Genomic DNA, 27016 nt, shown 5'->3' on the forward strand with positions numbered 1-27016 from the left:
GCAGGCCTCATATTGTCAATGGATTATACTGAATGAGAATATTCCAGATTTACGCAAGATATTTTTTTGTACCTCTTCCAGAAAATTCTGCCATGACTGTTTATAAATTCTAAAATTCTAAGATTCTTTGCCTTACAAAATGTACATGATAGGCCTTTAACGCAAGACGTTTTCAATGCACATTTTTTAATTCTATTAATATTTTGCACTATTTTCTGCATATGCATACTTCAGGATTCATATACGCCATAATCACTAAGAAATTGTGTGTTCGATTTAAATACAAAAACAGTCATAATTAGAGGAATTACATTACCCATACAGTAAAAGAAATATTTTAATTCTAGGTAGGTGAAATCATTTTTTTCCTTGTAGTTAAGATTATTTATTTATTGCTTGATAACTTTGCCTTGGGTGAAGGTAGTTAGTTTTTTCAGGTACCAATTAATAATAATTACTTAATGAATATGATATTTTTATAATTTAACATACGGAATATTTTGATCATAGTACCCAGCATAATTAACGCAAATTGATATTTGAATTGCGTTTTTCCCTGGTTTGCTTTTTCATGACAAAGGTTTGTGTAATAAGTTCGCAGAGAGAAATTAAAAATATAAGTCTAAGACGAATATCTATAAAAATAGTTTAAGGATTAAAAAATTAATAAATTTGTTTTATTTCTTTCTCATCCTAGAAAGATAGATACCCCTTACATTACAGAACTTTAAGAGCAAACAATTTTAGTCCTATTTAATGTCTTCTTGCCTTTAATATGTCGTTTATTATTTTTTTCTAAAATTTTTAATTTATCTTTTCTTATAAATTCTTGAATTATTTACTAATTTCCACTTCCAGAAATTACTTTTTGAGTAATCAACTAGGTACAGTTCTCTAATACAAAATATTAGTGTTTCCTGCATATAAATTTAAAAAAAAATCACTTAATATAATAAAAAACTCTGCAGTTTTTCGCTTTTCTTAATAATACTATAAAAACTTTATCAAATAAACTAATAAGTAAGAAATCTTGTTCCACTGCAATTGCTTCAAAGATTACTTAAGGCGACAAGTGATAATCGCTCAAGTAAAATCCATCCATAATGTTTTGGAGCCAAGGGCCACCTGTCACATGAAACAGCTGTTCTAACGGTCATAACACAACCGTCAAATCATCCCATGCATGTTTATTTTCAAAATTTTACCACATTTCTTTTATCTTTTATGTCTTTATTCAAATAAAACCCTTAGGTTTAATTCCAACTTTTAATTTATAATGGCAAAACTTTATCTACTCCTTTCTACAACATTATTATTATTAATTTTTAACCCGGCGGAAAGTGCTTTACAAGATTATATAAACGGAATTACAAGCTATTTGGGATTTAACAGAGAAAATGATAGTACGGAAGTTCATTCCGTGGAATATATGCAACAAATACCTTACGAAGTATCTGCGTTAGACGAAAAATTCATTCAGGAAGCAGTTAAATTGACTGGAGTGGCCATTTCCGAACTTGACTCATGCCAGCATCGAGTAAGATTTTAGCCTGCTATATATTGTATGGCCCTATGTGAAATTGGTGGTTTTAGGTTGTACTAAAGCTAAAGAGTGACTGCAATAAAATGAATGACGAGCAACTTGCAAAAATGGCTGTTCACCTTTTAAATTGCCAGTCACATGTTGAAGGGCGCAAAGTTTACCCTTGCTCTGACGAAATGAGCATTAAAGAGTGTACTATGCACATGGACTCTGATACTTGGACAAGCTACCATTTAATGAGCAATAGGTAATGGACATTTAATAATTACATATTGAAAAAGAACAGTTTTAACAACAGATTAATAATAATTCCAAAATCGAACCATTTATATATTTTTTATATAATGGAAAAAATATTTAAATATGAGGCAATTTTACATAGAAAGTATTGTTTTTCACTCTATATGTCAGGCATATAGAGTAAAAGAGACAATAGAGTAAACATTTAATTTTAACTATATTTTTTTAGTTATATCAGGTACATGATTGTTTTTATCTCCATATCCTCTAATCCATAGATTACATTTTTATAAATTAATATGTTATGGAAAAAGGGCATTTAAATGAAAACCACAATTTCAATTCCAGTGAGGATTTTTATTTCACTGGTTATCTACACAGTGTTCCTCGATGAGACTTAAAGAATATATTTCTTATGTGGCTTTTAAAGGAGATTATACATTTTACTTAATCAGCAGCTTCAATGTTGATTAAAAATGCCCAATGTCTTATATATCCAACAATTAATAAGGAAAAAAACTTGTTTAAGGGGCTTTTTAATAGAAATTGAAACTCCTAATTGAAGAAATGAAGAAGATTTAACAAATTTTAGCAAGTACAGAGATGATGTGTCCATTTAAATTGAAATTTCATTTTATCATAATTTTTATAGGAAATGGTTTGCATTATTATTTACCCAATCTTAAATGAAATTTTTTTACCCCAAAAGTGAAAACTATGACTGATAAGAGCAATTTTAAGAAAAATATTGGGCAGAACAACAGAATTGACATCACTTATACTTATGGCCAGATGTCTTAAAAATTACAAGAAGAAGTTTAAAAGATTATTAAATAAAAGACAATTGATTATGGGTATTTTTCCTATCTGCCCTGTTTGGGAAAATTTAAGCATTTAAGTTAGTTAAAATGTAAAAAAATTACAAAAAAAAAAAATAGTAAGGCCTAAGTCTGAGCAGTATAAAGTATATCCTCAATTATTTTTGTAAAGCCTTGCAAATCCAATACATCAAGATCCAAGTCATTAGCATAAATACTATAATATATGTGAATTGGTGAGTTTTTATATACATTAGTATTAGGAAAACTTTATACAAGCATATCATGCCACTCTTTTGAAGATAATCTATTAAATAGAAGCAATAGATGTGAACAAGTGATGTTCACAACCCTACACTGGAATATTACCCAAACTTTTATAGAAATATATAATTAAGCAATGTATGTTGTACTTGTTCTATGGTTTTGCTCTTTTCAGAGTTTCCTCTAATCAAGCATATGTCATTGATAACTATTAAAAATAATAGAGGTTCCAAAATTAGATCCCACAGGAACTCCAGAGCTACTAGTGTAAAAATCACAGCTGGCACCTCTGACTTCGACATATTGGTGCCTCATTAATGATAAGAAACAACTATTATCAGGCACATTATTTTTGTAAAGTAATTTTACAATAAAACTGTTTAACCTTATCAAAGGCCTTTTCCATGTCACTGTAAATTACCTCAATTTGTTTTTTTTTTAATTTAAAGCATTATGAACATATTGACAAAAGTTAAGTCAGTCCATTGACTAAAGTAAGATTTGTCATTGTGGGCCTATTTGGAAAAAATTTATGTTGCAGTGTTGTAGTAAACTTATGCAGGAATATCCATATTATTTCTTTGATTTTTAATAAAGGACCTGAAAAATTTTTGATCCCTTGTTACACTACACTCTATATTTCTTAAATATTTATCAAAAGCTATTTTTAGTTTTGTCTTAACTTTACCACTAAGATCCCTATACTTATTATACCAAGAAGTTTTCTTAATAATTCTCTAGAATTCCATTACAGATTTGTCAACATCACAACATTTATAAAGAGTGTTCGAATTAGTGGATTGGAATAACAAGTACATGTGATCAAAGTTGATTCTTCTAAATATAAATTTTAATCCTAATTTAATAAACCTAATTAAAGGTTCTTACAATCATGATAAATTTGTGACAAGCTTGTCATACCTAATTGCAAAATTTCTTTTAAAAAATTCAGCCTCAACATAGCTTGCAGAATAGGTCCCAGAAGGTATTTTCATCTCCTGGCTTATCATACTTTATTTCCTCAAATTTCCCGCTACTAAATTTTATGCTGTATATTATAAATTTAGTATCCTAGTCCTTTATTTTGTATTCTATGTTTTTGAATAAGAGATATAAATAAAGGCATTTACTTGTTATTATTCTTATTATATCGAAATATGACTCTAAAAAGATTAAAATTTGCACTCTAATAATTTTATCCAATATAAGTTAAAGTAAATGACCTAAACATTACTATTGACCGAAATCGAGGTCCTAAATAAATACCAAGAATAAGAAGTTACCTAAAAGTGGAATTATAGATACCGAATTTTATTTAGATTAATCTAACTTTGTAAATAATACTGTAAAACCTTATGTCTTATCTCTTTATAACATATGTTTCTTAGGGCAAGGGCAGTATGTTATATGGTAAGACAAACTCAGTTCCGAGGTTTAGCAGAGCACACTGTAAATCGTTTAATGGAAGCCTCAAAAGATCAGCTTATATCTCTAGGAAGGATTGCACAAAATCAAGAAAACATATTAAATCTAGCAGAAGATACTTATGATTCTTTATCAAGAGGTATTCCAATGACTTCAAAATACTCAAGACATTTTGAACATTCATCATTTCTTTACAGCGCAAGTCCATCTTGCACAACAACAAAAAGACATGCAACAAGCCCAGCTTCATGGACAACTCGCGTTAGAGGATAACATAATGCGATTGGTTGATGAAAAACGTCTTATTCATGAAACCCATGATAAACTGCTAGAAATGACGAAAGAGCTTCACTTTAAATTGGAAAACTCTGCGCAATTAATTGCAGAACAGAGCCAAGAAAGTAAAGTTAACCATAAAGAGTTGCTTGATGATATTCTAACTATACAGAGCAAAGCAAATGAGTTATTTGATAAAATCGGTTAGTGTTTTTCAGTTATAACTCAAAAAGTGAGGTTTAATATTATTTATTTTATAGATATATATTCAGAGATTTTATTAAAACAGAATCAAGAATTTAGAAGTCAGTATGAAGCGACAATAAAAAATCTGCAAGAAGTGAACGAGACTGTTCACAATCTTGTAAATTTAGTGGGAGGAACAAGACAGGCTCTAGAAGAACGGCTTTCTTGGTTGATGACTGGTATAACAAATAAAAACTTGTTCAATACAAATAAATAAATAAACCTTTTTCAGCACTAGGAGGTACAGATGAAGCGGTAGTGCGTCTCTCTTTGGTGTTCTCGCATGTGGGCTTAATGTTAATAGCGATGTTGGCTTCAGCGTTTGTATCAGCTAGAGCGAGCACTAGATTAGCTATAATCACTTTACCACCAATGAATTTGGCCATGGCATTATATGGGCATGAATACTTGGACTATTTAAATTTAATTTTTGTTGTGGGCGGATTTATAGCAGGTAAGTTCTTGAAATTAGAATGAATCAGGAGTCGTTGTTTTTAGATTAAGTAGTTTGTTCTAGTGTTTATTTTGAAATAAGAGAAACTATTCGTGAACAGTATTTTTGAGTTGCTAAATCTTTTTTACATAGATGGTGGATGTTTAATTTGAATTTTGAATATAAATTGATATATACTAACTAGTACAGTGAATTAAAATTAAAGGTTAAGAAATATCACTGAAGATCACTAAGGACTTGTGTGGGATTTATGGGTACAGAAAACGAATTATTATTAAACTTATTGTTGGACATGCCAAGTTATTTTGTCTAGTAAAGGAATTTAGGAAAATTATTTTTAAATATTATTTCTGAATTTTTTTAAAATTTTTGTATATGCGATTGAGAAACGCTTTTTCATCCTAAGTATAAGTTAAATGACAAGAGAGCTTTATAAAATGTGAAGTTATTTCACTTACAAATTCTCGTTATACAAATTTTGTTCCATGTAAGTAAATTAACCATTTTGGTACTAACGTATTTGAAAGATGTCGCTTCTGCTATTTCATTATCTGCAAACTTAATATTGCCAAGAAAGAAATTTCTTTATTTCCTAAGGTTAATTTATTGTGTTATGTTGCAGATTTTTAATGCAACAAAATCCTTTTTTATTTGGGTTATAATAAAGGTTTTAAATATAATTTAAAAGGCTTTGCTCAACAGAGTGAAATGGTGTCATCACACATGGTAAAAAGTCAAAGACCCTTACTTTGGCAGTCCTTTACTTTTCTGGTACCGTCAAACGGGGTGAATCGGGACGACTATTAGATTTTTATCTTATATTTTTTTTATACAACTGCCGAACAAAGTTAAAATTTAGCAGAAAATGACCGTAGTCCATACAACAGCAGAAATATGTATTAGATTATTTTTTAATTTCCATGGATTATAAAAAAAATAAATAAATATATTGTATAAAAAAAATAAATAAATTAATAAGGGTGTCCCGATTGACCCCGTTTTGGGGCGAATCGGGACGCGCCGTGTTAGGCCATGTAAAATGCATGTCGCCCCGCGTATGAGGTGAATCGGGACCAAAAATTTAAAAAAATTATATTTTTCATATATTTTTAAGTATAAAAACAAACAAAAATACTACAGTAAAATACAAAAACAGTCTTTATTTTACAGTTTTCAGTTACAAACTTAAAAAAAACCACATTAAAAAAAAATATTTTCAGAAATAATATAATGATATTAGATGGCATAAGATTTTAACTTCAATTGTAAAGGAAATTTGTATCCTCCTCGTCACAATTCGGTTGGTTTAGGTAGTTTTTTATTAATTTGTTCCGGCGTAATCATGCAAATATCTTCCACTGTTGGAAAAATAAAACAATTTTTTATTTTTCGGTTTGATCTGAGAAATTTAACTTCAAAACTTTTACCGAAGAGTCCCTTAATTTGCCCGATAAAATATTTGTCAACTTTATTTGTCTTAAACTTAACCTCGACAAAATCGTCAGTCGCAATGCTATTTTCCATTGGATGCTGTACATCAAAGCACTCGTCTAGTTCCATTGCTTCAGATTCTGCTTTATCTGACTCAAGTTCGAAAATGTCATCCTCTTGAGAGTCTTGAGGCACTGTTGTCCTGCTTGTTGACGGTTGCGGTTGCACTTCTAAAAAATCTGTGGTAAGAATGTTTTTGCCTGGCTCAACTGTTACTTTCTTTTTCCTTGCTACAGTAGGCTTGCATGCATTCCTGCTTTCGTTAGACACTTCTACCACAGATTCCGTCCAGTCATTAGGATCATCTTCCTCGAGGTTTCTTTCTGGTGGCAACCTTTTCAAAACTTGATTTCTATCGATGAGAATGATTCCCATGCCACGAAAACCGCTTTTAATATTTTGTGTTAGAGTTGCTTCTATAGCTTGCCTTAGTAGGCATGGAAAATACTCCTTCGGCAAAGAACCCTTGTATTGTTTTTTCCAACCTTCTAGAGTTGACCTCCAAGCCTTTTTCATCGGGCCAAAAACGGACACGTCAAGTGGCTGCGTTAAATGGGTTGAATTTGGCGGCAAAAAAGAAAACCGAATATTATTTTCTTCACATAATTTAATCACCCTATGCGACAAATGACTACACAAATTATCGCCAATGACAACCCTTGGTGCCGGACGCCTCTTTAAGAAAGGTAGAGCTATGGAAATGAACCAGTCTTCAAACAATAGCACTTTTATTTCGTCCATACCGCGCACCTGGTGGCCCATTTGTCAACCAGGTATCGTATAGATGCTCGCTTTTATAAACAACAAATGGGGGTAATTAGATGGCCATCACCACTTACTGCAAAAATCACTGATGTCGATTGTTTTGTTGAATCGATGATCCGTTCTGGATGCCTTGTTTTTTTTTTACGATGACCTTTTTCCGTCCGGGATCATCCACAAAGCATGTTTCATCATAATTAATGACGGACTCAGGTTCAACGTTTTGCAAGTTGGTTTGGAGATTATCGAAGTATTTATTTACTGTTTCCCGAGTCACGGCTGCACGAGACCGTTTGATATTCTCGTACAGTCTCTCAGTCAGAAGTTCTTTATGTCGGATACAAAACAAATTCTTACCCTCACCTCACTCTTACCCCTTTTCTATCAAGATATCCCTTTACAATGTATCGAATAGTAGTTTCCTCCATTGGGTATGCCCACTCTCCCGCCAGTACTATGAAATGGACCAGCCTGGATTCCTCAGCTCCTATCAAAATTGTTTGACCACCTTGTTTCTTTGGCTTCTGCTTCGCATGACGCTGTAATGTCGATTTTGGGATGTTATATAACTCTTTTGCGTCTCGAAGAGTTCTCTGTCTGGCCTCTTTTGAACTGCCTCAAAGCCTTTTCCAGTTGTTCTTGACTATAATTCTGATAGACCTGAGTCCCAGGCGTTTTATTGTATTTCCGGACCATTGTCCCGATTCACCCCTGAAAGCGAGTTTTTATGTTTAAAAATTAATAATAAAAAAACTAGGCAAAATAATTTAACAAAAGTCCAGTCAACGTCTAGAAAATACCCACAGGTATACTATATTAACAACCCAATGCTCAAATCTCCCAATAAATACCTTTTCCAAACAAAGTTAGCAGCAGATTAAAAAAACGTTAAATTTCGCTCTAATATGTGGACACCTGTACGCACTGGAATCTTCCAAATAACTAACGGCCACGCTGAATGTCAAACAGCCGTTGTGTCTACAACAGGTTTTTCATATTACCCATCCTAAAAACATTTGCTGCATGCATGCATGAAAATCACGTGTTTGTAAAAAAATTTGAAACTGTCCCCCGAACGGTCCCCCTGGTCCCGATTCACCCCGTTTGACGTTAATTTCTTTTTTTGGGGTTTTTTTCAAATCCGTCGTATACGCCAATTATCGTATAAACCAACAACAATTCCACAGTGGAAGAAATTAAATTATTCGTGTAGCGAAAGTAAATTTAATTAGCGGAATTGGGCCACAATTGTGTGAAAATATAATTGAAAATTGCTGAAAATGAATAAGAGTCTGTCACCAAAGTCCAGGTGGCCAGTTGCCAGATTTATTTATTCTTTACGTTTAATTGCAGTGTATTAGCTTTATATAAAAACATAAATAACGCTCCATTTAAAATAAATTATGACTTTTATTTCACAATTAAAATTTGCGTTCTTATTGGAACACTCCAACTAGCATTTTTGGCAACAGCTACGTAATCGCGACTATAAAGAATACTCTAAAGTTGTGGTTACTAGTCGCGGGAACCGTTTAGGCACCGTTCTGTTACCACTTTTTTACCAAAATTGGGAATGATTTTGCTGTAGCAAATACGTAATTCTATCGTCCCGGGAACTTCTTTTTAACGTTCCATAGTGGTTTTCGGTATGTCATAAAGTAGTAATTGTGCAGTGCTAGTTACTAAGAAGTTACTGAGACAATATTATGCAAACATTTTGATTCTCTTACTTTGTCAACACAAATAATTTTATATGTCCGTCTTTATTCTAAGTGATGGCGTTGTATCGGGGTTAATCTACTTCATATTGTATTTAATATAGCTGATATTATCGCTTACCGGAGTGGAAAAATGTAAACGAAGCAAATTTTACTGTTAAACATAGGCAATATAGGACGAAAATAAAGAACACCTCATTAAAATAATGACTTTTAACAAAAAAATATACCAAGTCTAAATATTTAAATTTAATTTTTTAAAGAAGGTAGATAATTTTTTTCACTCCTCTTTACTCCTATGAATATAAGAAGTCTATAATTTAATAATAATTGCATAAAATGTAAAAGTATTCCGATTTTAGCAAATTCATAAAATCGTGCAATACCTTGTCACAAAATGAAGTCAAATAATTAAAAAAAAATTTGGCGAATTGTTAGAGTTACCAAGAAGTTTCTTTTGTTACTTCAAAGTAAAAATGACTTAAAAATGCTACTATAAAGTATATTTTACTGCATAGTAGAAATAATTACTTAGAGGTAATTTGCTTTAATAGCCAAGGTGGTAAATATTACTTTAAAGAAGAAATAAAGGTAACTATTTCGGTCTTGTTACTGATAATATTGCTTCAAAGTGTATTACTGCGTGGTAATATTTTGGATGTTCCTATGTAGTCGCAAGAACTTGAAATTTAACTTTGTAATCGCGCTTACTTAAAAATTCCCATTTAATCGTCCCACCGACCAATATTTTCTACTTTATAGTAACGACGTTGTAAAGGTAATTAGGTCAGGTCGCTAAGCGGTATTAGCTACCATCAGAGTTACTGCAAAGTAATAATTACTATATAGCCAAGTATTAAGTTAATATTACGTATTTCTTACTACTATTTTTTACATGGCAGTTATTTAAACTTATAAGATATTTTTTTGGTACCAGTTACCGTTTTATTACTTGAATAAAGTAATATAGTCAAACAATGTTGTAGCCGTAACTAAAATTGCTAGTTGGGACCCTTTACTAGATTTTGGTGTGGACAGTTTTAAATCCGTCCAAAATTACGAAACCGAATATTTTTTGAGATAATAAGGTTTCTTATGGACGCTTTGAAAAAATCCTTAAAGAAATCCATTTTTACAATAGATATGTGTAATTTACCTCAATCAATCTATTTTACTTCAATCAAAAATTATACATTTTTAATAAATAACCTTTATTCTTCGGAAAACTGTCAAGAAATTATATAACGTCATGCCAAAGGCAATATTATTGTTGTTAAAGAAGCAATATACCCACCGTAGAGCCACAAGTACCATAGTTTGAATCCTGCCAAAAATTCGACTATTTCAAGTTCTATGTTTAAAAATTTATAGAATTTAGTTGACGGTAGTTTAGCAATATAAAAAGTATGTTAACAAATTGTCTGCTGGTCTTTAATCTAATGAAAATTTCCTCCTTATATTACTAAACAACTTTTTTGAGCTAAAAATATTAGGGATTTTAGCTGAACACCATCAGTTTTAATAATTTGATATTCAAACAATAAAAGATATTTACAGTCTAATATTGTAACATAACCAACATTTTATTTACAGTCTAATATTATTCCTAGAACACTGATTTCAGATATAAAACATTTTCTTACACTCAAATCCAATTCTTTAACCACATAATTTAAGTTTGTAAAGTAATGAACATATCCTCTAGCTAAATTATTGAGGTTTTCAGTTGATGCTGGGAAAATCTTTTTCAATGATATTTTTTAATAAAATCGTTTATTTTTTTAATTTTCCCTAACTATTATCACTATCCTATATTAATAAGTAGTTTATTTCAGCTCAAACTTTAATTATCTGGGCGATGAACTTGCGCAAAACGATCCCTCAGGCAATCGCTTGGTCGAAAGACAAACTAACTCCAACAAAATCAACCAGTTCGTCACTATCAAACAACAATTCTCTTTACCGCGAAATAAGAACCACAAAAACCAACTTACACACATCAGAACATCGCCCAGAGGAACAACAAGAAGAAGAGGATACATTCCAGTTTAACGATGACTTCCGATCACTGACTCCACCTATATCGAGAAACGGTTATTATTCAGGTATAAGATCTCGGTCGAGGAGTAATACACCGTTGCTCTTAAATGGTTCGGGTCGAAGTCAGGCTTGCGGTGCCAAAACTAGAGCCGGTACTCCTTGTAAGTTAAGTTCCTTGCCTGGCAGAAGTTATTGCTATAGGCATCAAAGCGGAGATTCTGTTATGGGTTAAGCTATGTTTGACTATAGAGAGTACTGGGCTGTTATTATGACAAATTTAGGTTTTAAATTAATTGGATTGATATTGCAAGATAATTTGCGATGATGCTAACTTAAGTATGTAGATTTCAAACGTTCGGAAAATTTCAGATAAGTTGGATGCTTAATGTATACTACTGTTAATTAAATAAAACTATATATGTAGAAAAAAGTTAAAAACATAGATACGGTGAAATGGGGTGAATAGAAACAGTTTCGGACCTTTTCTACTCTGTTGCTAACATGGTAGTCACCTTTTTGACAACAAAAAATACGGAATCTACAGGTCTCGACTTGTAGATCAAAAAGCGCATAATAGATTTTTTTTAGAGGTTTTTCCACAAAAAAAATAAAAACGCTATTCTTCTATTCACCCTTAATGTGGGGTGAATAGAAACACCCATTTAAATTGGTCAAATTTGCTATTCTACCCACACGAGGTCGAATAGGAACACTCGAAAAAAATTTTAAATTGATAAAAAAAATATAAATACACAAAAAAACTGACAAAAACACCAATTTTACAAAAAAAAAACATTTATTTCTATAGAAATGTAACAAGTTTAAACATATTATTTAAATTAAACAACTTTGATGCCAGTTAAATTTTAAAATGTCTCTTCTTGACGTAGATGCTTCTATCTCGTCATGAACTGGGAAAACCTCTCCAACAACCTGGCTAAAATGAAAGGTGCAAACATCCGGAACTTCTGGAAATCCATAAATATATCCTGACGAGTGTTTGGTGGGGCGACTTCTTAAGAAAGTGGCTTCAATGTCATTTTCTGTAATATTAGTTACTTGTCCGATAAAATATTTATTTCTTTGTCTATTTCGATATTTTGTTGGAAAACACACCAGAAGCCAAGTTCCTTTATCTATTAAATCAAGCGAAATAGGAGAAACACATCGGAACAATTTACCATCAAAGCAGACTGATGCTGATGAATTATTTATATCCAACTTATTCTCAGACTTATCAGTGAAACTTGGTAGTGAAGTGGCCATTTCTGAGTCTGCATCTAAAGAATGATCTTGATCTTTTTCCATTTCAGAGTCTTCACTTGAAGAATCTTGAGCTTTTGCCATTATTGGCATGAAATTACTAAGGGGCAAATTCATTTTCGGGTCTGAATCTTCATCTAAGGTTTCCATACGTCTTTCCAAATAATTATCCCCTTGATCGCCTTTATCTAACGGCTATGGCCTAGTTGTATTTTCGCAATTGTTTAATCATGATATCTATAGATATAGTATTTATACGCCCAACTGTCAAGAAAACTCGATTTTGAGGAAATGGCGCTTGATTCCTTGTTCGTTAACAGTATCCATTTGTCCCTATCCACTAAATGGGTGAAAAATATTTCAGCACGAAAATATACCTGAAAGAACTGTAATATGCGTTAAACATCCATAAAACTTCAAGATCAACTTCTGTATGACAGTACCAAAGCATCACCGCAAATTTGTTTGTGACATCGATTCATTTTAATCACAGGACGTCGTTATTTGAAAACCATTCAAGTTCGTGAGCCCTTGAAACCCAAGGGTCAATGAATGTTTTCAAATAACGATATCCCAGTAGTTTTGATTAATCTATATTAGTATAGGTTGGTGTAAATATTAATTTATTTTTTTAGCCATTTGATTTTTTTATTCCTATTCTTATTATTTAAGTTATTTTAGGTTTACTTAGCGGTTCATCCTTTTTTTAGTCGATAAGCATCACTTATTAAGACACTATATTGAATATACGTGAAAACTACAATTTTATACTTTTTAAGGCATGTTGTATATTAAACTAATAATTATTTAAAAAAAAAAGTGTTTTCTTGTATGTTTGTTTCGCAAACTTAAGCACTGGAATATGGAAATGTAAAAAAGAACAATTGATAATTGAAATAGAAAGAAACAGAAATTACTATGCAGATCTTAAATCGAAAACAAGGTCTGATTTAACATCCCCCTCGGGTTTTTCCTCCCCGACCTCGAACAACTCGTGCAATTGATTACTTTCTACATCAGCCTTTTCGCCGACCATAATTTTAACTTTTCCGATTTTTTCTTCGACCTCTTCACGAATAGCGCGTCCGCTTAAGCTTTTGTGCTGAATATTTTCCTCATCGAACGGAAGTAGTTCGGAAACTTCATTCGAAAACGCTTTGGTCGGATCCACTGAGGATGTCGAAGTGCCTTTCGCTGATTGGGTCTCTTGGTTATCTTCGCTGGAAAAAATGCGTTAAAATGAGAAAAGAATAAGACACTAAGCACGGGTTTTTCAAGAAAATTTGGATAGTAAAAGAACAAAAAAAGAAGCACGACGACTGGTCTGCTCTGGCAAAAGCGGGTGCAGACAAACCGCATAGGGATGTTGAGTATCATTTTTTATTTAAATTGAATTACCATGACTTGCATTAAGCTACTAATTGAGCAAAGATATGTATGAAACAAGGGAAAAAAAGATATATGGTAGTAAGGATCGATAAGGGAAAGTTTCGTCCGATTACTAACGTCAGGTCATATCCGGAAGAAATAGAGCTTCATGAGGCGTTAGTGGAGGTATTGAAGAAAGCACAAAAAAGTGGGAAGACAAACAAGGAAAAATAAAGAAAACTTATAATTATGTATAATACAAAACTTATTTTATAAAGCGTATTTAGTGAAGAAGAAATAAAGGTTTTGGCCTTAAGACCAGCAGGGAATGAAAAGACTATTTTTTCTGTTATTAAAAAGTATATCAGTGTTATATTGATAAGTCTCAAATGTATGCATATTGGAAAACTCAACTAATTGGTACTGGGGATAGAATAAAGTATACGTTTTCTAAGCCTATTTCCATATAAATAGACTCTTAAATAATCAATTATATTAAAAAATTTAGAAAGTAAGTGTTGAGTAACGGTGTATGAAATGGTTAGTTACTGGAGTATATACAGGTTGGCGAATAGAAGACTACACATTATATGGGTATTTATATCCCTTCCCAAAAAGTTCAATTGATTAAATGGTTTTATGGAGGCAATTCGGCAGTATAATGCAAGGTACCGATTCCTTGTCCTAAAACTATTTTAAAATGTCGTGTCAAATTTTAAGACCAATCTTTTTGCCTCCAAGAATGTAGAAATGGTCACATCAAAGTTCAAGAACCACTTATTGAAAGAGAGATAGAACGGTGGGAAGAAATGGTTTGTAGTGCTTTAGTTTTGGATTCAACAGGATCGAGCAGAAGTGTTGGGAGAGGAACTGGGTATGCACCACAAAACTGTTGTTTCTTGAAGATCAGTGGCGAAGAATGGCATTTTGCGAAACCCTGATGGAAAGGGCAAATGAAAATAAAAATTTATTAGAAAATATTTTGTTTTCAGGTGAGTCCTCTTTTCCGTTGCATGGTAAAGACAATCCTTCCATTGCTCCTTAATGGTCTCAGGAAAACAAGCACAGAAGTTTTCATTTCCGTATTATTGGGCTATTTTTCATTGATGATACTTTCGTTTCCGAAAAATACCTTGAGTTGCGACAAAAACAAGTTCTTCCTGCCGTTCAACTCCTTCCTGATATAGACCTGGCATTGGTCTATCTTCAACAAGATGACTGTCCTGCTCATAATGCGGTTACAGTAAAAGAAGTGGGACTGGCAATATTAAATGGCCTTCAAGATCTCCCGATTTGTCACCAAGTGACTTATTTATTTATTTGTGGAGTTGTCTTAAGGAGACTCTTTATAAACATTATAATAGTAGGCCAACGAATTTAAAGGAGTTAAGAAACAAAATTGTTGAATCTGTCAATTCCATTTTATTAACTCTATACGATACGCTAACCTTTTGTTTAGGTAAAAAAGGTCTTTTTGAGCCTTTTATTTAGAGAATTATTTGTGAGGTTTAGTATTTAGAGTTTTATTTCCTGTTTTTTGATTATACATTCTATTTTTATTAGAGTTTATATTTTATTTTAATAGGAACAACGTTTCAATATTCAATGAACAGCATGAAAAAAAAATACGAATCTATACGGGTTTTACACATATAATTCCTGCATTGGAAAAATTTTATACCAATGGCCTGTTATATTTTTTTAAATTTTGCTGCAAGAGATACAGCCCCTACGGATGTCTTACGCCTAGAGCCGTATTGATAGACGCTTACTAAAATAAAATTTAAAATAATCAAGCTCGAACCTCAAACACCAGCGTACTGTCGAGGCGGCGGCGTTGCAACATCTCGCCTGTTAGGAACTTTATGTGTGTAGTGATGCATTCGCCAATCTGTATAGTCGTCAAGTATTAGCATCAATTGGACATTTAACCCTAATATTAAAGGACAGTCTTAAAATATAATTTTAAACCTTTCGACTGCACACATTCGACGCCGCGCCTCTTCGATTGCGGCAAGAGCTCTCTGACCAACCGGATCTTCCTCTATTGGCATATTAAACATCAAATTTCTGATGTCGCAACGGAATATTTCCCGATCGTATATTTCAACAGACATTCTGTTATATTCGTTTATAGGAACAAGGATAAACTCGTAGCCCAGACCTGTAAGGGCACCTAAAAACCAGTATATATGAATTACATAAGAGAATGCACGCAAAGCAAAGCTTTAGAAAGCTAGGTTAGTAATATAGGAGTATTTTTAGTCAATTAAATGTTTTTGCTTACCGCATAATCCGGTAAGTTTTTGTGTACGATGGTCGATAGTACCATAAGCATTGTAGGGGCCATATCGTATGATAATGAACGTATCAGTACGGAAACTCATAACAGTTTAAAATAATATTTTTTAAAACGTTTTTCAAATTTTGAGTTTGTCATATTTGAATGTGTTGACATGTTATTCAATAACCACGTTAGGTTGCCAAATTTTCATAGCGATAGTATGCCTATAATTGGTCCTATATTTGGAAAAGTATGGAATTAGTTTTTTAATTTCATTTATAAAATTGGCGGTGTAAACATTTTCAATACTAGGAGATAAAGTATCCTAGGTAAATTAATCCAATAATAACAGGAAGTTAGCAATATTTTTATTGGTCCTTAAAATATAGCAACAGAAAAACAAATATTTATGATATTATATGCTGGTAACTTTGATAATGAATAGCTGTCTAAAAATATAAATAAATAATTTGAATTGTATAAAAATAGGTATATCTGAAAAATATGTATTGTTGCTACATAGCAAAGCCCGCACATGTTATTGTGCTACTTAGCTATATTCCTCTTATCTATTAGTAAGTTTACACTGTCGACTATTGACTATATTGACTTAGTTTTAATACACAAATTGTGCGATAATTAATATTTGAAATTTGAAGCTGCAGTATGGTAATTTACAAGTTTTAAATGGATTCCCTTATAACCCGGTATTTTCGTAATCTACTTGATGAGAACAATCCGCTGGTATAGTGAGTTCGAATTCGAAAAAAAAAAATTTTCTGAAAAAAATCCAAACGGAGGGGTATACCCGAAAAATGAAAAAACCCAAACTTTGAAGGCCGATATCTCAGCTTCTATGGGAGCTGTCGGGAAAGTTCTTATTTTAACTGAAAGTGCTTAATTTAAATTTATTGGGGTATGTCATACCCCACCACACTGACGCCGAGTTAATGTTGTGCCAAATTATTAATTTTTGATTTTATTAGGAAATGTGGAAGGTATCCGATTTAATTCCAGCATGTAGCAACAATTTAAGAAAAAATTAGTATGATCTTTATGTGTATTGATTACATCCATTTTGTAAATGGTTAACTTTTTCGAAACTTTTTGTATTTTGTGTGCTGTCTATTACATTTTTCTTTAATTCCTTTCATACAGGTTTTGAGTTTTCCAGATTTTTTACTTTTATCAGTGTCTCCAGCCTTTACTTGTGGAGGTGTAGTCCATACACTCGTTGAATTTTTATTTGTTAGCTTGTAATTGTGATTAATTTATTGCTGTAGGTTCTTTCTGACATAAGATTTCCATCTCTTTTCCCATTTATGTTTGTTTCATTATTTATTTTTTAAGTAATAATTTCTGTAATTAGTTTACATAACGCTATTTCGTTTGCAAGTTTAAATTTTTTTGTTGTACCGTCATCTGGGGTGAATTCGGTCAGTAGGGGAGAATTCGGATATAATGCGTTTCTGCGCAAGAATATTCCTGTCGGTAACATTGTCACATGTAACATAGATTTTCACGATTTCACGTCAGTCGACGTTTATACACGACTAAGTATGCATGTAGTTCATGTATTCACAGTGTAAAAACAATTCAGCTTAAGGTGAGTATTCATTTTATGACTTCAAATATTTGTTTATGTTTTGCCTTTTCTCTGTACCATAGAAAGAAACTTCTGGTGGGAAAATTAGGAAATATTTGAATGTGCATTTTTTAACAATAGTTGAAAAGTATTATACATATAAACAACAATTTAGCATAAAAACATTGTGACTTTTGACCTTGGTTTTTTCGTTTAGGGGATTAACTTTAAAATTTGTCACTAGGTGGGGTGAATTCGGACAGCCATGCCACGTAGATATGTAAAGAAACTCGGTGTCCAGTTTATGACCTATACGCCAGAGACCTTGGAACGGGCGATCAACCGAAATCAACCATCAGCGATAAGCTAAAAAATAAGCACAGTAAAAAACAAGGTGGGCAAACTGCACTCTCGGCAGAGGATGAACGATTTTTGGCAGAGGGAATTCAAAAATTTAGTGAATGGGGCTTTCCCCTCACACGATCCGATATACGACATGTTGTCAAGAGCTATTTGGATCGTAAGGGAATGAGGATAGCGAAGTTCCGAGATAATATGCCAGGGCAAGAGTGGTTTTATTGTTTTTTTGAATCGAAACAAGCGTCTAACTGAGCGACTCGCACAAAACATTAAACGTGTCAGAGCAAAAGTGAATAGAGAAACTATTGTGGAATATTTTTCGAATTTGAGGGACACGTTGGAGGGAGTGCCAGATACGAACATCGTCAATTACGATTAAACTAACATGAGTGATGACCCGGGTCGTGTTAAAGTGTTGTGTCGTAAAGGCTCAAAACGAGCGGAGATAATAATGGATTCAAGTAAAAGCAGCATCTCTATCATGATGGCTATTTCTGCATCTGGCCAATTACTACCGCCTTACACAGTTTATAAAGCTACACATTTATATCCCACGTGGGTGGAAGCGGGAGTAGAAGGCGCTTTCTACAACCGTACAAAAAGCGGATGGTTCGACGGGCCCACTTTTGAAGACTGGTTTGATATGATTGCGTTGCCATATTTGAAAAATCTCCAAGGCCCAAAAATAATAATAGGCGCCAATCTGTCAAGCCATGTGTCTTTACATGTTCTTGAGGAATGTGAAAGATTTACATTCCTCAATTTCCGCCAAATTCCACGCACCTTCTTCAACCTTTAGACGTGGCTTTTTTTTCCCCATTGGAGAAAAAATGGCGGGCTGCATTAACAGATTGGAAATTACAAAATAAGGGATGTATTCCTAAATCAGAGTTTCCCAGAGTTTTTAAAACCACATTGCCATGGAACCTACAATGCAGCAGACCATCAAGTCGGGATTTCGAGCATGTGGAATCTTTCCCTTGAATCCGGAAATAGTGTTAAACAAAATTCCAGTTCCAAATGCTCAGAATGATGTTCCTGATTAATGGTCTGAAACGTTCGTTGGCTTACTTCAAGATAAACAATTTACGGAAGAACCGATGCGTAGAAGAGGCGAAAAGCTCAATGTGGCTCCCGGAAAAGCTATACAACATCCAAACAGAAGGATCTCCTCTTCATCATCAGCTTCATCATATGAACTACATCTGTCAAATGAGGATGAAGCCGATGAACGATTTGATGGTGAAAGCGAAAAAGAAAATGAACTTAATGGAGAAAATAATCAAAGCGGAAATAATAACGAAGTCCAGGGTGCTTTTGAGGATCCAAAAGCCGCAATTATAACAACTGACACCTTTGTCATAATAAAATTGACCAACTTACAGACAATAAAAAACTATGTCGCCTGTGTCAAGGAAGTTTTGGATCAAGATACATATATGGTTTATTTTCTGAGAAAGCACTTATTCTCTGAGAAATCTTCCCAGGTGGGAGATTATTATACTTAGCCCCAAACTAAAGACGAAAGTGTCATTGAAAGACGTCAACTAACGCTTGTTCTCAGATCTGTAAAAGACTCACGAAGGGGCCGATACCAATTTAAATTTCCGGGTAATATAAGCACTTCTTAGAATAATATATTATTATAATAATTAATTAATATGTTTTTTTTATTTCTTGTGAGAATATTTTTTCGGTTAACAAAGTTTGGTTTATTTATTTTGTGAACAAATGCTTATGAATATATCTTATGTTTCTCAATTATTGTGTTTTCCTCATATCCAAAATAATATTTTTTTTTCATCTAGAGACGTGGGAAACTTTTTATTTTCAATTTTTGTGTCCGACTACACCCCAGATGACTGTACATCTATTTTGTATGCTAGATTAATTACCATTTTATGACAAAACACGCATTTCTGATTATTTTTCCTGTATTAATATCTGATTTCTCCGAGTATTCGTTGTTAATTTCTAAAGCCTTTAGAGTTTCTGCTAAGTCTACAGCGATGGTTCTCATCTTCGAGGTTCCCTTCTACTTTTGTACTTCGTTGTTTGCACAAGTTTCTATCAGACGAATTTTCTACTTTCCTTAGTTTTTGTTTATTTCTAGGTAGTGATCTCAGCACATAACTCTTTGGTTTAAAAATGTCCTCACAATTATTTAAATGTTCATCATTTGATTTGAACTTAGCACATTATTATTAATGTGGTACATAATATGTAGCAACAGTTAAACAAAAATATTAGCAAGATCTTTAGGTGTATTGCTTATATTACTAAAAAATTATTGAAATAAGTTCGTTAATTAGTTAATCAGGTGAGCAATCATTGTTATAGTATTCATTTTGTTGCTGGGTAGTAATTCCCATAATGATGCGAGTTTGACGAAAAATCGCAAAAGCGCGTACGTTGCGCAACTGGATCGCTTGACCTTCACGTTTAGGTATCAAAAAACATAAACAAACAAACTCCAATCAGCTGTTTCGTTTCTTGTTTACGTCAATTTCATACTGTATGTAATTAATAATAATGATAATATAGTTCCCACAAAACCTGAATAATTTGGACTTTAAACCATAAAATATAGCATGCATGTTTGTTAAGTGCTAATTAAAAAATCTGCTCTAACTTATCGTTAATGTTCGTACTAAAATTAGCAATAGAGAACAAAATGAGTGAACTGAAATCTCTGTTTTCGAATTTCAACATTGTGGGGCCCATCAGTCTTGCCGTAACCATTCCCTGGATCGTTTTCAAGATGATTAGCTCAACTTGCCTTAAGAAGGGATATAATGACATGGCTGGAAAGGTAAATAAAAAGCAATTATAAACTAACATCTTAATAATGTCATACCTGTCTAGGTAGTAGTAATAACAGGAGCAAGTTCAGGGCTCGGAGAGGCTTTAGCCCATGAGTTTTATAAACATGGAGCACAAGTGGTGCTCTGTGCAAGGAGGAGACAAGAACTTGAAAGGGTTAGAACTGATTTGCTACATACTCACTGTAAAGACACCACTCATCCTCCGATAATAATACCATTGGACTTAAGTGAGACTAAAGATTTAGCAAATCATGTTGATAAGATACTTTCTATAACAGGAAGAATAGATATTTTGGTAAATAATGGGGGTATTTCACACAGAGGACGAGTTAAAGACACTAGTGTGGATGTAGATAGGAGAATTATGGCTGTGAATTATTTTGGGACTGTTGCCCTGACAAAAGGTAGGTTCTGTTATTATCTAGAATATACAAGTAATAAGATTCATTTAGTTTCAAGCATTATAAATAATATATGTAGTTCATTTCTCGCTAAGATGTGTACAAGTCATGTCTTTGCTTTCAACCATTTAGACAAGTTTTAGAATACCCTTTTTAGAAAAGTTCACCATATTTTCATTTATTGAATGTTTCAAATGCAAGGTCCGCTACATTTTAAAACTATAATTTTGTGCTATATATTATGTACCAAAGGTTGAAATCACTGAGGCATTTAATTATACAACCTGCAGTGAATCTTGCTTAGTGGTAATAAGCTGTTTTCAATTCAATTTTATTAAAAGAATTATTATAAAATTAGTGTCATTGTACGTACTTGAATAAACCAAAATAGAAAAACACAATTTTAGAATGATACTGAAGATATTAAAGTACTGATATGTTAACAGTGTTATGCCTAAAATAGTCGAGATTTTGGATCTCCTAAGACCTATATTGTGAATGCAGTTTAAAAAAAAAAAATGCTTAACATTCTAGGTACTTAAACAGACTATCAATATACATATTAGAAAGACTCTGCATCACCTATTTACTTTAGACTTTCTATAATCGACCTTAAACTATCAACAAAAATATGGGACTGTTCATGTCAATTATTATTAATATAATTCTGACACATAATATTAATAGGGGATTTAAACAAAATATTAGTCCTAGTGAGATTAACATAAAATAATTTAAAATGCCTAGAGTTTATTAATAATAAGCCTTTATTTCCAACAGGCAACTTGCCCAATAACAGGAAACAGTTGCAAAAAAATGAAAAATATAGTTAAAAAAAACACACACAAACCTAAAAGAATGAAAAGAAAAGAAAAAAAGTAAAGTAAAGGCACAATCTCAAAAGTTATTCAAAAAATTAGAATAAATAACTATTAATATGATATAAAAACCCAATTATAAAAGTTTAACAAGATAATCACATATTCAACAAAATTAAATTAAATTAACTGCTATATACTTACTAACTATAACTTAAACACATGGGTCTTAATCCCAAGAGTAATGATCCACCAAGATATCGAAAATCACATAAACCAGAGAGACATTTATATCGCACATGTGACAGATCCGATTAAATATAGCACATATTGTATATATTGGCGATTTCAACAGGATGTTAGTATGAGGCCTTGGCAGAAAGAATGTTAGGGGATGTCTAGCATTAAGCCTAGGCACCATGAAACTTACACCAGAAAGAAGTACAGGACTATCAATGAATCAATCAATCAATCAATGAATGACTATCAATGAGTTTATTCTTGTTACCCCAAAAATTTAATCCAGCCAAAAGGGTGGGACAGTCAATCGTGTTATGAATAAGGTTATATTCAAATTCAAAACAAATTTATTCATCAGAAGGTAAATAAATAATCATATACAAAATTGTAGCATAATAATATACATATGTTGGACAACTTACAAAATACATGATAAATAGGACTATGCCTCGATTATGGACAACCGTTTACATAGGTTCATCATAAAATAGAACCTGTGTGGCATAGCCCTTCAAAAATCTAAAAAGTAAAAAAAAAAGATTTTCTGAATTAATCAAAGAAGTACTACAGCTACAAGTGAATTCATATACTAGAGTAAATGAGGAACTTTCAGAGAAGATAAAAGAGCTAAGTGATCTTAATCAAAATTTGATTAATACCATTACAATGCTTGAAAAGGAAACTGAATATCACAAAAACAAGATTAAGAGTATGCAGACAGAGATTGAAAGCTTAAATTGTATTAATATGCACATGTTAACACCAATTAAAACTCTTGAAGCGAAGAAGGATATCCTGTCTCTAAATAGAAACGCTAGCAGTAAGTTAAAAGATTTGACGACTACAAATGTTAAATCAAAATCTACAAACTGCTTAGCAAAAGCGCATTTCAACCCACGAGCAAAATCAAATGTACTAATTTATGGTGATTCTATTCTAGAGGTTTGTCTTCTCTCAGGTATTCTGAGCTCGTTATACAACACCTGTGGTTATGTGTTTAGTAATGTTACAGCCCAGACCTTATGTAATTATGCGTTTCCGCTAATTGTTAACTATATGAAGAATGATGTTGTTGTTGTTTGTCTTGATTTTTCTTGTACATTGCTATCTTTTTCCCAAATAAAATCCTTGCTATCAATGGGCAGGATAACTAATGTAATTGTTTGTATTAAATGCGATTTTAATAAGTGCTCAAAAACCAGATATTACAATACAATTCAATTTATGAATTCTTTCATCTGTAACCATAACTTTTTTGTGAGAATAATTACTGATGTCAGACAAAATTTTAGGTACCGTCACTCTGCCAAATCTATGTGCAAACTTTTATCTTTATATGTTAAAAATACTTTTCTGTCATCCAAATTAGTATTAGCAATAGTGGGATAATCAGCGATACACCCTTGATCGAAGGTAGGTCTTCGGTTACGCCTCAACTAGACCAATCTATAGACACCCTTGCTATTCGATCTTCTTTTTTAATAGAAACTCCCACCATAATCAAGTTTCCCTAGCATTTCTTAATGTTCAATCTGTGCGTTCAAAAGTTAGCGAATTGGAACTATTTTTAGAATTGGTTAATTTTCCTAGTGTGTTAATTCTTGTTGAACACTGGTTGAGGTCTGACGAGCCTATTGATATCCCTGGTTATGTACTAATTTCCAAATCTTCACGCAAGCAATATACACATGGTGGTACTCTTATTATGCTAGAGAAAGCTTTTTTAACTAAATTTGTGTTTATTACTATTGACAGATTTGATCATCTATTGATTGAAAAGGTGGGCGAGTTTTCTATTGTATTTAGCAGTAAGTTAAATTTGTATATTTTAGGATTGTATCGATCTCCATCTGCTAATTTAGATTTGTTTTTAGAAAAGTTGGAGATCCTCTTTAGTGACATTTCAGTTAATGCGATGTTGATTCTGACTGGCGATCTTAATGTAATTTTTTTAGACAAATCTAATGGATCAAATCGAATGCTTTTTAATCTGTTTAACTCATTTAATTTTAAGATGCACGTGGATCAGCCAACCCGGATTTTAGCATTTTCTGATAGATTACTTCTGTACGAATTTTAACCAACACAAAAATCAATGTACAACAATCAATGCCAGTTTGTCTGACCATGAGGCAATAGTGGGATTAGTAAAGCTTAATAGTGCAGCTAATGAGAATAAGTTTGCACGCGATAGACTTTATACTAGAGCTAATTTCCGCAAATCCTCCTTGCTTTGCAATATGTCAAGTTGGAATAATGTATTGACTACTGTTAACCCACTGCATAGCTTTCATCAAATAGTATTAAACAATTTTAACACGGCTTTTCCTGTTGTCAATATTAGGAAACGAAATAGAAAACCTTGGTATACTAAGGGTTTACGAGTATCTGGGAAAAATATGCGCTTTCTTTTTTACATTAGGAAATACGCTATGAACAATGCAACATTTTTAAATTATTATAACAGATATTGCAAGATTTACAGAAACAATAATTCCTCCAACAGAGCAAAAGAGTCTTGGAAGATTTTAAATGAGCTAAGGGGCAAAAATAATGTCTTGGTTATTCCAAGTACCTTAGATTCCGATGTCCTCAATTCTTTCTACTGTGATATTGCTAGTAACCTTGCAGCCAATCTCTCACAAAAAACAGATCCCAGGAGCTATCTCGGCAATGTGGTAGTAGCCGAATCTTTCTTTTTTGCCCCCACAAGTGTAGAAGAGCTTAAGCAGTTAATGGTTAATATTAAGAATAAGAGTTCATCAGGTTGGGATGGGCTTTCTCTTAAAATATTTTCTGTTTTACCTCTTGTTGCTTTGCAAGTCTTGGCCGAGTCAATTAACCTTTCATTTATGTCTGGAGTTTTCCCAGAGTGCTTAAAAAGAGCAATGTTTGTTCCTCTTTACAAGGGTGGCGATCTCGCGACTGTCCTTCTAACTTTAGACCTATAGCGTTATTGCCTACTTTAGCCAAGATAGTGGAACGGCTTGTTAAGGTGAGGATGGTTTCATTTTTAAATAGGTTTGGCCTATTGAGTCTTCAGCAGTTTGGCTTGCGTGAGTCTGTGAGCACAAATGATGCTATCTTTAGCTTTCTAGAGCACCTGTACAACCGACTGAATGTTGGTGAAGTTGCAGCAGCGGTATTCTGTGACTTCTCCAAGGCATTTGACTGTGTGAGTCACAGAGTGCTGCTGATGAAACTGGAGCTCTATGGTTTTAGAGGAACTGCCCTTGACTGGTTTCGTTCCTACTTATCAAATCGTGTCCAGGCTGTCAAATTTAATGGTGGTATCTCTAAGGAACTTTATATAAATGTGGGTGTTCCGCAAAGATCAGTACTGGGTCCTTTACTTTTTCTCATTTATGTGAACGATCTGCCACAACTGTAGGTAACTGGCAAATTTACATTGTTTGCCGATGATACCACCATTCTCTGGCACAACTCAAGTTCCAAGAGACAGGGATTCCACCAGTTTTAATGTTGGAATTAATAGTTTGTTATAGCACAGCTGTCCATTTTAATGACTGTCAAACCCAGAAATAAGCTCTCTGCATACCCAGCTCAGCAGATTGAATTGCTATTCTATATATTCTAAAGTTTTCTATCAAAACATCTATGTGGTTTAATCAAAGTGTTCTGGGATGCCTGTTACCTATTATATTTTGATTAATCTTTAAGTACCATGTATAATATAGAAACCTATATTCCTTGTCATGTATACTCTGACCTATTTATGTCTTTTTTTTTGCTCTATTAAAACATTTTTTCAATTTCTTTCCAGCTGTTTTGCAGGATATGCTAAAAAAGAAACAAGGTCAAATAGTATTTATCAGCTCAGTACAAGGCCTCGTAGCTCTTCCAGAACGTTCAGCTTACAGTGCCTCTAAGCATGCCTTACAAGGTTTCTGTGATAGTCTCAGAGCGGAGGTAGCATCAGACAATATTTCTGTGACTATGGTTAGCCCAGGCTACATAAAAACTGAACTCTCTCTAAACGCTTTGACTGGGAGTGGACAAACGTATGGCGAAATGGATAAATCCACTGAATCCGGATATAGTCCCGAGTATACTGCAGAAGAAATTGTCAAAGCTGTTGTAACCAAGAAGAAGGAGATTATCTTGTGTACTTTGTTGCCGAAAATTGCCATATTTTTAAGGAGATATGTGCCCTTTTTGTATTTCTTGGTGATGGAGAGGAGGGCTAGGAGTGCTAGCTTGAAGGAACTGTCTAATAAAAAGAAATAGGTGTAGGTGATAGTTCACTTATTCTTTTGAGTGGTGTATTGGTATGTGGTAGAATAATATTAAGTTTGTAGGTTCATAGAGGCACATTTGTGATTAAATATGGGGTTCAAGGTAAGTGCAACAAAATTGGTTTGGTAAGTTTGTTTTTCCGACGTATTCCATCATAATAACAGTTAGAAAATAATAACTTCTATAAAAAAATTTACCTTGGACACCTGTATGTTATGTATTTGGGAGGTGCACTTCTAAAAAAATTCTATAAGTTTAGTATTTAGCACAAAATGTTTAATATATCTGTATATCTTATTTGTTTTTTATTTTTATGTGCAAAATGATTCACTTTTCAA

At 32.9% G+C, this 27016-nt stretch overlaps 3 protein-coding genes across 3 annotated transcripts; 2 read left to right on the plus strand and 1 right to left on the minus strand.

Moving 5' to 3' along the window:
* The first annotated feature begins 1167 nt into the window (after positions 1 to 1167).
* On the plus strand, positions 1168 to 13359 carry LOC126745533 (protein brambleberry-like). The gene is made up of 7 exons (XM_050453412.1): positions 1168 to 1537; positions 1594 to 1790; positions 4254 to 4429; positions 4488 to 4769; positions 4827 to 4991; positions 5045 to 5266; positions 11073 to 13359. Exons 1-7 carry the CDS (start codon positions 1277 to 1279, stop codon positions 11507 to 11509), a joined length of 1740 nt encoding a protein of 579 aa, XP_050309369.1. The 5' UTR covers positions 1168 to 1276; the 3' UTR covers positions 11510 to 13359.
* On the minus strand, positions 13304 to 16375 carry LOC126745544 (uncharacterized). Its single transcript, XM_050453425.1, has 3 exons — positions 16196 to 16375; positions 15880 to 16084; positions 13304 to 13760 (listed from the first exon to the last, which is right to left on the minus strand). The coding sequence occupies exons 1-3, from the start codon at positions 16293 to 16295 to the stop codon at positions 13457 to 13459; spliced, it is 609 nt and encodes a 202-aa protein (XP_050309382.1). The 5' UTR covers positions 16296 to 16375; the 3' UTR covers positions 13304 to 13456.
* Positions 16376 to 20602: 4227 nt separating this feature from the next.
* On the plus strand, positions 20603 to 26975 carry LOC126745540 (dehydrogenase/reductase SDR family protein 7-like). Its single transcript, XM_050453421.1, has 3 exons — positions 20603 to 20949; positions 21003 to 21366; positions 26206 to 26975. The coding sequence occupies exons 1-3, from the start codon at positions 20779 to 20781 to the stop codon at positions 26667 to 26669; spliced, it is 999 nt and encodes a 332-aa protein (XP_050309378.1). The 5' UTR covers positions 20603 to 20778; the 3' UTR covers positions 26670 to 26975.
* The last annotated feature ends 41 nt before the right edge of the window (positions 26976 to 27016 follow it).

The sequence above is a fragment of the Anthonomus grandis genome, chromosome 16 (assembly GCF_022605725.1).
Source record: "Anthonomus grandis grandis chromosome 16, icAntGran1.3, whole genome shotgun sequence".
NCBI classification, from domain to species: Eukaryota; Metazoa; Arthropoda; class Insecta; order Coleoptera; family Curculionidae; genus Anthonomus; species Anthonomus grandis.

Coding starts and splice junctions, on each gene's coding strand:
- LOC126745533 (XM_050453412.1), top strand. CDS start 1,277: ATGGCAAAACTTTATCTACTCCTTTCTACAACATTATTATTATTAATT. Junction 1,791..4,253: donor TACCATTTAATGAGCAATAG/GTAATGGACATT, acceptor TATGTTTCTTAG/GGCAAGGGCAGTATGTTATA. Junction 4,770..4,826: donor TGAGTTATTTGATAAAATCG/GTTAGTGTTTTT, acceptor TTTATTTTATAG/ATATATATTCAGAGATTTTA.
- LOC126745544 (XM_050453425.1), bottom strand. CDS start 16,295: ATGAGTTTCCGTACTGATACGTTCATTATCATACGATATGGCCCCTAC. Junction 16,085..16,195: donor AAAACTTACCGGATTATGCG/GTAAGCAAAAAC, acceptor ACTGGTTTTTAG/GTGCCCTTACAGGTCTGGGC. Junction 13,761..15,879: donor CGAATGTGTGCAGTCGAAAG/GTTTAAAATTAT, acceptor CATTTTTTCCAG/CGAAGATAACCAAGAGACCC.
- LOC126745540 (XM_050453421.1), top strand. CDS start 20,779: ATGTTCGTACTAAAATTAGCAATAGAGAACAAAATGAGTGAACTGAAA. Junction 20,950..21,002: donor ATAATGACATGGCTGGAAAG/GTAAATAAAAAG, acceptor ATACCTGTCTAG/GTAGTAGTAATAACAGGAGC. Junction 21,367..26,205: donor GACTGTTGCCCTGACAAAAG/GTAGGTTCTGTT, acceptor ATTTCTTTCCAG/CTGTTTTGCAGGATATGCTA.